The 12,108-nt window shown below is 33.7% G+C and overlaps 1 protein-coding gene across 1 annotated transcript; it reads left to right on the top strand.

The window, feature by feature from the left end:
* The first annotated feature begins 868 nt into the window (after positions 1–868).
* Positions 869–11,321, top strand: LOC132717525 (uncharacterized). Its single transcript, XM_060701015.1, has 2 exons — positions 869–1,367; positions 4,442–11,321. The coding sequence occupies exons 1-2, from the start codon at positions 1,359–1,361 to the stop codon at positions 5,672–5,674; spliced, it is 1,242 nt and encodes a 413-aa protein (XP_060556998.1). The 5' UTR covers positions 869–1,358; the 3' UTR covers positions 5,675–11,321.
* Positions 11,322–12,108: the final 787 nt, after the last annotated feature.

The raw sequence follows: 12,108 nt of genomic DNA, 5'->3' as shown, positions 1-12,108 counted from the left end.
TGTATAAAAATGTAATCCGTAACCCCACCCACTTTTAAAACACTTATTTGGGACCATTTCCCAATGTAAAAATCCTTTTTTAAAAATATCCCTAAAAATTTTCCAAAATGGAGGGGCTGTTTTTTAAAGTTTGGCCTTAATTTTCTTAAAAACATGTAAAAATTGGGTTGGTCTAGAGCAAAATATAAAATTTACTTTTAAACCGTGAAAGTTTTTTTTTTTTTAAAAAAACCCTTTGGAAATATTGGAAATATTTTTTGCTTTTAAATTTTTTGGCATTTTTAAAAGAAAATAATCCTAAAATAAATTAAAATTAAAAAAAACCTTTTGGGTTTTACTTAAGGTCTGAGAGATTAATAAAAATGTTAAAAAAAAAAAAAGGAAAAAAAAAAACCCCCCGGCCCATCAGTAAACAATACCTTGACATTTTAAATTGAAACCCCTTTTTTGAATACTTTAAAGGGGAAATAGTGAAATTTAGGGGATATCCCCAAGACGCCCCAATATGCCCGGAAAAGGGTTATGACAAAAAATATGTCAACATGCCGGGAAAGGTGTAATGTACCCCCGCCTAAAAAAAAGACGTGAACATCCCGACCATCGATTTAAAATACGAAAAAATGGTTAGGGGGTAAATTCAATTTCCCAAAAAAAATCGCCATGTGCCTAATATATGTAACATAAACCAAATACAAATTATAAAGGACCACGGAAATTTTTCCCGGGGGTTTTCAATTAAGCTTTCCATTTTTTTTGCAAATCTTGTAAAAATAAATAAATATTTTTTTTGTCATTTTAGCATATAAAACATGTGAAATTTTACATCATATTTGGGCAAAAAGACAAGGCTATTGTAATGTACCCCCGCCTATGAAGACATGAAGTCGTCTCCCTCGACTTATAGAACACAACAAGTCGTCAAAATTACGACGACAAGTTTATATATACCATGTCATTTTGACAAAATATATGTCATCATGTCGAGATACGGCATCCCGACTTTCATACATTAATATATGTGTCGACTAGAAGTAACACGGATGTCGACATACTTATTGTCAACATACAGAGTAAAAAAATATAAGTTGTCTAAAATATGACAACAAAGTTTTTAAGGCATGTGATCATGTCGTATTATTAACGCAACTTTACAACATAATTTTATCGACAAACGAGATGCTGATCTACCAGGTACATGCGTGTCGACATACTTTTAGTCGACAAAGTGTACAAAAGAGAACAAGATGTCAAACAACATTACAACAAAATTGTATCACCATGTGTTGCCGTCTAACGATAGGACAACTTATGACTTGAGTAAAACGCTTGCACTTTTTGAATGGCCGTAACATTGAAGAATGAAGCTGGTACGTAAAACGATAATATATATTCTTATATTTTTTGTTCTAGAACTTGTTACAATAATTATTTTACACCATCCATTTTCATGTTTGAACTTGTAGGTAAAAAAAGGTTTCAGATCAATAACTTGACAATCTTGGTCTTGGCAAGTAGATGACCTCTATTGATTTTGGGGTCAGGGGTCAATGGTTAAGGTCACATTGACTTGGTATGTTAAAACAGTTTCCTATCAATACCTCGACATCCCATGGAACCTAGACATTTAAACTTATATAATGCTTTGCTTTGGTCAAAAAATGACCTTAATGGATTTTTGGGGTCAAAGGGTCATAGGTCAAGATTACATTTACATAGTAGGTAAAGACGGTCTCTGATCAATATCTCAACAACTCCTGGGCCTTTTACCTTCAATCTTCACAGGTGCATTGGACTTGGCCAGAAGATAACCCCTATTGATTTAAGGGTCAGAGGTCAGAGATCCTTGTACTAAAAATGGTTTCTGACCAATAACTCAACTTTTTTTTGGTTACTAGGTCAAAAGTCAGTCACATTAACCTGGCCACATGACACATTGGCTGCCGATAGGGGGCATACATGTTTAACAAACATATCCTGATCTCTTTATCTTTGTTGTATGTGAGTTTTTCTTGACATTGACTCATAGATGAACTTGGCGATAAAATTATTGTATTTTGCAATTTTAGCCACAATTCCCTAAAACTTTGTTATTTTTTTATTTTCACGTCATATTATTGCAGTGAAGGTCCTATATAGCTACTTTCCAGCATGACTGTCACAGACGCACCTTTCCTTCTGTAAAGACATCAAAGAATATTTAGTTGAACTTGACCTTGATCTTTATGTTTTTACCTGACCTTGACCTTGTCACTTAAGGTCAAATTAGAGAATTTTATTTTGTTATTCATTTATGGATTTATTTTATCTATTAGTATACTTGGACAAAAGAATAAAACTGACATATTTAGGAATTAAATATGACCTTGACCGATAAAGGAACTGACTGTCAAAAACAAATATTTAATTAAGCCGATAGTGTCATCACTTTGTTATATATTTATGGATTTAATTGATAATTTGGCACAACTGGCATGTTTAATAATTCATAAATGGCCTTGACATTATTTGACAACAAATTTTTGAAGTTTGCTAAAATTGTAAGTTTGCTAAAATTGCCATAGCGTTGATATTTGTTCACCTATTTGATTCATACATGCACAAAAGAACACATATGACAAAGCCGACATAATTCTGATATAACTTTGACCTTTAACTGACTATTGCCTTCAATGTTAAACAATTGGAATTTGCTTAAATTGTCATCAAGTTGTTATTTATCTTTGATTTGGTTCATTCTGGGACATAAGAACACTTATGAAAGAACAAGGTAATTTATTCAACTATGGCCTTAACTTATATGCCCTTGACAGGTCAAATATAGATTGAATTTGAAGTAAGAAAAGACCTAGCAAGGCCCAGCTAGAACGTGGCTCTTTATTTGCCAACTATATTACAACATGAATCCATTCCAATTAACATTATCACATGTATTGTGCATAATGCTTGAAATGTTTCTTCAGAAATAAGTTTGTTTACATGGTTTTTGTTTTATACTTATTTTGTTGACTGTTAAACTTTTTATTTATATAATCATTACTTATACAGTAAGAACACTGATTTGTGTGTGATATATTTCAGTTCACATGTATATGGAAGTCCTTGGCATGAAAATTGGTTTAAAGAAAAAATTTTAAAAAAACATGACAGAATATCGTTTCCAAACCAACTCCAAATGCTATATTTTGAAATGTTTATTCACGATATATATCATCTCAACTGTGCATTTTGGCTGGGTTTGTTTGTTAGTATCTTTTCAGTACATGATTTTTATGCTTCCCAAAAGGTGAGCATACAATGTATATTCGCCGCTTTGTTCGTCCGTCCACTATTCTTGTCCGAAACATAACTTTGAAACAACAAGAGGTATCAAAATGAAACTTTGTAGGTAGATCATGTAGATAGATTTCAATAAGTAGATGTGCAATGCACAAGAACTGTAGGTCTGCCTTGTCTCATTTTGGAATAATTGCCCTTTGTTTATTTTTACACTTTGAACTTTGTCCGGGACATAACTCTAAAACTATAAGAAATATCAACATGAAACTTTGTAGGTAGATAGATCTCATTGTGTAGAAGTGCAGTACCAAAGAACCACAACTGTCTTGTCTAATTTTGGAGTTATTGCCCTTTTTTCATTTTTACACTTTGAACTGTGTCCGGGGCATAATTCTAACACTTTAACAGATATCAACATGAAACTTTGAAGGTAGATAGATATTTGCAGTGCAAAAGAACCGTTATTCTACCTTGCCTTATTTTGGAGTTATTGCTTTTTGTTTATTTTCACACTTTCAACTTTGTCCGTGACATAATTCTAAAACTATAAGAGATATCAACATGAAACTTTATAGGTAGATAGATCTCATGGAATAGAAGTACAATGCAAAGAGCCATAACTAACTCTGCCTTGCCTAATTTTGGAGTTATTGCCCTTTGGTAATTTTTTTACTTTGAACTTTGTGACCATAAGAGGTTTGTAGGTAGATTGATCTCATTTAATAGAAGTGCAGCGCAAAGGAACCATAACTCTGCCTTGCTTAATTTTGGAGTTATTGTCCTTTGTTCATTTTGACACTTTGAACTATGTCAGGGACATTACTCTGACACTTTAATAGGTATATTTTTCTGTGTCCTAAACCTATACTCGGGGAGCATCAACCGGTTCTTGTCAAGAGTCTTGGGCATTACTTTCATATTGTACTCAGAAAAATGGGACTTATTCTGCGTTGAAAGTAGTAATGATATCAGCTTGGAACATCTTAAATAGATTGCTCTAAAATTCTCGATCTTGCAACAACTTGCGCCCCAACAGTGCTTTCAGCACTTTGATTATTAAATGGCTTTATTACACTCCTGCAACGTGAATAATGTGATAAAAAGAGTTATAATAATGTTCATAGGTTATTTTTTTTTATCTAAGTTATATGTATGTGTATTTCAGATATGGTTATGCCTGATACTTCTTCAAATCGAACGGGCATTGGCAGTCCTTTCAAACGATGAAAGAGATGTTGCGATTACGTATTACTACGGAAAAGGTTATACATATAAAGAAATATGTGGCTTTCTGCTATTTTCACATAATACCATAGTGAGTCTTCGTCAGTTGAAACGGATCCTTAAACGATTACGACTCCGAAGGCGGAATGTGCCGATTTCGTTACCGGATATAATACATGCTTTGTCCAATATTCTTGAAAGGGGCTTCGGTGAATGTGGATACAGGACAGTCTGGAAACTGATCAAATCTTCAACAACTGTACATGTGACACAAGACATAGTTAGACGTTTATTGAGAATTTGTGACCCCGAAGGTGTGAATTTGAGAGCTCGTCACCGTTTACGGCGCAGAACTTACACTAATAGAGGACCAAATTATGCTATACATCTAGATGGATATGACAAACTTAAACCCTTTGGAATAGGCATACATGGGGCGATCGATGGTTATTCTCGAAAATTACTGTGGTTAGAAGCGTGTTATACAAATAATAACCCGCATATAATTGCCGGATATTATCTAACCTTTCTAAAACGTATAGGACGCGTACCACGACTTGTTAGAGGGGATGCTGGGACTGAAAACGTTATAGTTCGTGATATCCAGGTTGCTCTACGATATGAACATTCTGACAATATGGCTGCAGTTAATAGTTTCTTAACAGGAACATCTCCTTCGAATCAAAGAATTGAACAGTTTTGGGGCACATTACGGGCTAGTTTCAGTGTGTTTTGGAGAAACCATTTTAAAGATATGACGGACAGAGGAATGTTAAACATGGACGATAGAATACATTTGGAAGTTTTAAGATTTTGCTTTCTGCCTATCATACAACGCGATCTTGACAAATTTACTCAAGTATGGAACCTACATAGAATTAGACGTCAAAGGAATTCTGAGGTCCCAAGTGGTATTCCTGATGTTTTGTATCACCAGCCAGAAGTGTTTCATTCGTACGATCATTCGCTTCCGTTACCATGCAATGTTGAAGTGATAACTCGTATACAAAATGACTATGCAAAAGCCAAACCCAAATTCGGATGCAAAGACGAATTCTTGCCAATTCTAGAAGAGGTGTGTGGTCTACCAACTGACCAAATACCAAGGCCGAAAACGGTCGACTTAGCGACTGATTTATTTTGTGCTATTACAGAAATAATTAATGACTTTTGAATGAATGGCGATATTTTCTGATTTGTTAGAAAAAACAGTTTTTCTCACAGTTGTAAAAGTATTACGAGACTAATGTTAGTTTATGTATTTGAGTACACATTGTTTATAACATTTGGAATCTATATATAAATGACAAATGAATAAAACATTGGCTATTAACATGAACAATGTCTTATTAGCTCGCATGCACCATAGGTGGAAAGTGAGCATTAACATTGACATTGATTTACAGCCCTATAATGGGTTCGCCCATATACACACATAGTACAAGTTTGTGGGCTCTACTCATCATTTTGTTATTGGATCATTTCAATTTTCATCCTTGCTTGCACGATAAACATGGATACCTTGTTGCCCAAAAATGAATAAATATTTCAATTTTTGTATCTGTTGACCATTAATTTTGCTGTAGTACTCATTGGTTAACTTAAATGTTTTTGATACATTGTACTTTCAAAAGGAGAAATACTAAATTAAGTTAAGAATTTTAAGACATTCATGATTTTCATGGCACTGTGTGCATAAATATCCATGCAAGTTTTTAATCTGGTTTCACAATGACATGTACCTTGCAAACCATGTTTCAGAAGAACATACAATTGTGGATAGACATTGCCATTTTTTAAGAAAACCTTTACATGATAAGAAAGAGAGAAAGCTCATAATCAATTCTTTATTATTTTTATGAAAAAAAATTATCAAACAGTTTATTTATCCCGTTATTACTCTAAACTTGGACAAAAGATAACTGTAAGAGGACCCCGGGGGTCCTGGGTTACTCCCCTGAGAACATCATTCACAAACATTTTCTTATATTTGACATAGGGACCGGGCTTTTGACCTCATGAGACCAAGATTGAAATCTCATATAGATTTTGACATGAGGAAAATTGTGACATAGTTTCACCCAGATTAGACCAGAATTGCGACATTTTGCATTTAGACAAGTTTTGCCTAAAATTTGCCAAAGTGACCTAGATTTATAACAAACAAGACCCTTATTTGGACTTTTTCTAGATATTGATAGGACAAAATTGTGACCAAACCTCACCAAGATTGGACTTATGTTGTGGCTTCTAGAGTGATAACAAAGTTTTGCCAATCAATATTTGACCTAGTGTCTTAGTTTTATTCCAACATGACCCACATTTGAACTTTGCCTAGATATTGTCTAGACAAACATGGTGTCTAAATGTCATCAACATTCGACTAAAATTGTGACTTTTAGAGTATAAACATGCTCTTTCTAAGATTTAGCCTTGTGACCTAGTTTTTATCCCGCATAACTCAGATTCAAACTTGGCCTAGCTATTGTTTAGAGTAATGCCCCAGACAAGGGAAAAGGGATACCCCTGCCACTGACGCAAGTAATACCGACAACAGTCTGGTGACACAAAAAAATGTACGAAACATAAATATAAGGATTTTGGTACATGTTCCACACATGTGTAACTTGGTTGCTATGACAATGTATCATAAGCAGTTGCAGAACAAAATATTTAATACTTTTATCAACAATTTAAACACCAAAATTTTGAAAATTTTGAAACAAAATGTATTCCTGACACGTAATAAAGCTGTTAGAAGTAAATTGATCAACAAATATTTGGAATTAAATTGACAAATACATCAGTACAAGGTCCTAACAATTAGTACTTTTTCCCAGCAAAGCATACAAAATTCACCACTTTATGATCCGTAACTGCACTAATACAATGTAATGCAAAAAATGTTAATTTGCACAGAAGAAACAAGTAAACAGTTACAGTTCAAAAGATACTTTTAATCAAAGTATGTACTAAAAAGCACAAAAGAAACAAGAGCTGTCACTGAAAAGTGACTTATGCCCCCAAAGAATGCTTTGACATAACATGCCAAATGTTTGCCAAAATACCAATAACCGCCTTTGATAAATATCATTTCTAAAATTTCCATTAGAAGTGTAGGAGAAATAGGTTAAATTTTAATAAAAGAAGCTTATTTACTAAAAAATTGAACGTTAAGAGGCCATAACTGTGCAAAAAATAATCAAGCGGCAAATCAAGGGAGTATGCACAACTATGCTTGGTGGCAAACAATCCTGTGAAGTTTTACTGAAATCCCCCCATCGGTTTTAGAGATGAAGCAAGGACAGGCTTATTTTACCTGAAAATTAAGCATTAAGGGACCATAACTGTGCCAGACAGAAATTCAAGCAGAAAAAAGTGTATGCATGTTTGCACAACTAGACATGGTGAAGTTTTACTTAAACCCCCCCCCCCCCCCCCAGCGGTTTGGAGATGAAGCGAGGACAAGCTAATTTTACTACAAAAATTAAGCATTAAGGGGAAATAAATGTGCGCCACCAAAAAATCAAAGGGAAAATCAAGGGAGTATGCAAAACTAGGCCTAGTGACAAAAAATCCTTTGAAGTTTCAATGAGCCAGGCGGTTTTGGAGATGAAGAGAGGACAAGCTAATTTTACTAAGAAAATAAGCATTAAGGGGCCATTACTGTGCACAAAAAAGTCAAGCGCAAAATCAAGGGAGTATGCACAACTAGGCATGGTGTCAAACAATCTTGTTAAGTTTCAGTGAAATCCCCCAAGTCGTTTCAGAGATGAAGCAATGACATGATTATCGAATGGGCGGAAAGCCGTACAGTGCGATTACTATATGCCGGGGACATAAAAAAGCTTCAAACAAAAATGAATTTCTAATTCATTGGCAAACATAAAATGGTTGGACAAATACCATAACTTGGTTTAAGCAAACTCTTGTTCAAAACAAAACTCTTGGAGCTCTAACAGCTTTTGAAGTAATCAATATTTTTTACCCCTTTGTTCACAAAAAATATATCACAAGCTTTTTACTTTTATATGAATTCGTAAAATAACTCGCTTGTGTACAATATTTCAGCAACACTAATGGTAATATAATTCATTATAAAAAAAGTATAGATCGATACGCTCGCTTCTTACAGGATTTTACAATGGAAGTGCTCCATTTTCTGATAATTTTGGTAAGAAATTATCCTTGATTAATGACTGATTGATTGATTGATTGTTTATTCAAGTAAAGTATGTGATTTCAAATGTTTTCAAATTATATATGATACAATATGTCACCAATATAATATAATTGCTTGCCGGACATTCTTTATCTTTACATATCAGGCGTATATATGTCTGTATTCTGTCCAACATCCGAGTGTGGAAGCTGTATTAACTGGGGTTACGGCCAATCCGTTCAGGGATGAGCTTGTCACATACTACTTCCGACTAGGATACACGTGGAAGGAGATTTGTGGGTTCTTGTTACACATAATGTTGCGATGACTCTACGACAGTTAAGATAATATATCTGCCAACGATTAGGACTAAGGCGAAATGGTCTTTCTTCGCCAATTCCAGATGACTGTATTAAATGAGATAAGAAAGCTACACAGAAGAGGTCTCGCAAATGCCGGATACCGTACAATATGGAGAATACTGAAGTCAGCAAACAAAGTGAATGCGACTCAATACACTGTCAGGCGTATATTAAAAGCAATTGATCTATCTGGTGTTTCCTTAAGGTCAAATCATCGACTACTTATATCAACAAGGGACCAAAAGAATATTATTATTCACATAGATGGTTACGATAAATTTAAGCCATTTTGCATAACAAAACTATAGACGGCTATTCGAGAAAGATTATGTGGTAACAAGCTGCTTATACTAATAATGACCCAAAGATAGTTGTCAGGTATTACCTCAATTATATCAAGACGATTCGTCAAGTTCTGATGATTGTTCGAGCTGATTTAGGCACAGAAAACTGTGTGATTCGGGATCTTCAAATTGCTTAACGATACCACCACGGAGATCTTATGTCTGGAAGAAAATGCTTCTTGTATGGAAGATCAACATTAAACCAACGAATAGAAAGTTTCTGGGGTGTTTTAAATAATAATTTCACAACGTTTTGGAAAAATCTGTTTAAAGATCTTCGCGACTCTGGATACTTGCATGACGGTGACCCCGTTCCCACTGAATGTGTTGATTCTGTTTTATGTTTTTAATACAAAGAGATCTTGATGAAATAGTAAACATGTGTAACTGTCATCGAATTCGTCGTCAACCTCAAAACGAGTGCCCCAGTGGTGTGTCACCCAATGTGTTGTACTATCAGCCTAAAATTTATAATGGTGTTAACTGTGGATATCCACTTCCATGTGAAGTTAATGACATCGATATTATTGCTCAAATGTATACAACCAAGTGTCCAACGTTCGGTTGTAAAGCTGCTTGAAGAAATAACTGGCAAGGACAGAGCCACACACTCTTGACAGCGCTATTCGTTTATTTAAAGAATTATCAGAATACCTTAATAACCTATAAAGTAACAAAGAAGGAAAACGAAATGCTTATAGGGCATACATGTATATTTAAACTATTTTAAACCTTGGAACCTTTTGAGATATTAGGTTCATCAGGGATCTAATAAAAGCTGTTTTCATAATGCTTACTTACACATCCTTATATTCTGTTGGTCAAAAACCATTATATACTGAACATTATATAACGTTTCCTTGAGAGTCCACTGTTGAAAAATATTTTTTAAACTTCGTAACTTTAAAACGTCAGGGAATCGCTCCGATAGATGCACCGCAGTGCTTAGGGTATTTTTTCTTTTGATCTAGCAGCATATTTAAAGAATATTAAAACATAGTTCTACCCGAAATTAACCAAAGATGTATTCCATAAAGAAGTTTATCGAAGCTTACAGAACATTTCTGTACTTTTTCGAAAAATACTGTGACGAAATAGATTCTCTATTCACACATCAATAGTAATTTGACGAATCGTTTTAAGGAGGACATTCGAAAAGCTATTGTGTTGAAAACACCGTTGTTTTAAATTGTACTATGTTTAAAAATTTTAAATAAGCTACTGGATACTTTATAAGAAACATTTTTAAACATTGTTTACAAACTTGCAACAGCGAACATCAAAATTAATTTAATACTGACATTTCTAGAAAGATATCTTGTTTTTATTTACTCGAGTATCGTTTTGTTGCAACTCATTTACTCCTTTAATATTTTAAACAGTCTAAAATGTGAAACTGTGTCCAGAAAGCATTATTATTCATGCCAGCTTGATTATTTCAGTGAAATGTTGTATATATGTACAATGTCTTTCTTTAATGTCTATTTTGTTCGTGTTCATCAATTTCATTAAATAAACTCTGTCATGGAAATGTTTTTAAATGCTTTCCTTCATTATCAAACTTGACTTATCCAGCACTTGTAGTCAATAATCAGTTAGTCTTATTGTTTGATTATTATAAGGTTAGCGGAAATTACGGAATCAAATCATTTGGACCATCGGTCTGTCCGTTTCTCTGCCACTAGACTAAATATCTTGGTGATAGCTTTGTTAATACATGCATAAAACAAGGAATTAGTAACGATTCGCCACAATAACGATTCGCCACATAACGATTCGCCACAGTCAAATAACGATTCGCCACAGTATGATTATAACAATAATTTTCTTAGTTTGACTAGTCCTAGTTCAATTTTATCAACATTTTTTTAAATAATTCGACAAGGACAATAATAATGTTTCTAAATTAATATAAGTAATGTGAAGTTATGGCCCAGCGCAGATTTTTCAATTTTAAGCATTTTGATAACAATACGTAAGCAATCTTTTATTTACAAGAACCCAAAAATTCTATCCAAAACAAAAAATAGTGATTTAAAAAAAATCCCATATATCACGGGTTTATATGACATATAAATCCGTGCATATATATACTACAAAAACTTTTTTATAGTATATATATACGGGATTTTTTTTTTTAAATCGTTATTTTTTGTTTGTTTGTTTTTGGATAAAATTTTCGGGTTCCTGTGCTCTTAATTATGTTTTTTTTTATATTCGGTGTACCTGAGACATTTTCCAATCTATTCCTGTCATATTACACTTAATTTAGCAGAAAAGACGTAATTGATGCCATTTTACGAGGTAACGCCGAATTCGTGAATGAAGAACTGAAGCAACGGCGGTTATCTCATTAAAAGTAGCTAAAAAATTTTTACCAGCTTCCTTCTATCGTTAAACGACACGTGCAGTTTGACAAATGTCTTAGACCTACATACAAAATATGAAACCATAATGTTTTAAATGTACATATTTATTTTACGAAAACACAAAAGTCACCTTCAATTTAAAACGGCAACCAGGTTGTCTTTGATTTAAAGAAGTAAACATATTCCAGAAAATAATTGTAATGCTAGTTAAAGTATAATGTAGTTGCCGTATGGGCTAATTCATTTCCTTAAATTTGATTTAGAATCAAATGTTTGGGTTCATTTCCTTACTGTACACGTGTTATTAGTTTGGGGAATAGCGTTGCACAGATTCGGCGTTACTTTTACGTTAACTTATTTGCACATTCCTG

Source organism: Ruditapes philippinarum, unplaced genomic scaffold (genome assembly GCF_026571515.1).
Source record: "Ruditapes philippinarum isolate M1 unplaced genomic scaffold, ASM2657151v2 ctg6517_1_1_1_1, whole genome shotgun sequence".
In the NCBI taxonomy this organism is placed as follows: Eukaryota; Metazoa; Mollusca; class Bivalvia; order Venerida; family Veneridae; genus Ruditapes; species Ruditapes philippinarum.
This window is presented reverse-complemented; position numbering and strand designations above follow the sequence as displayed.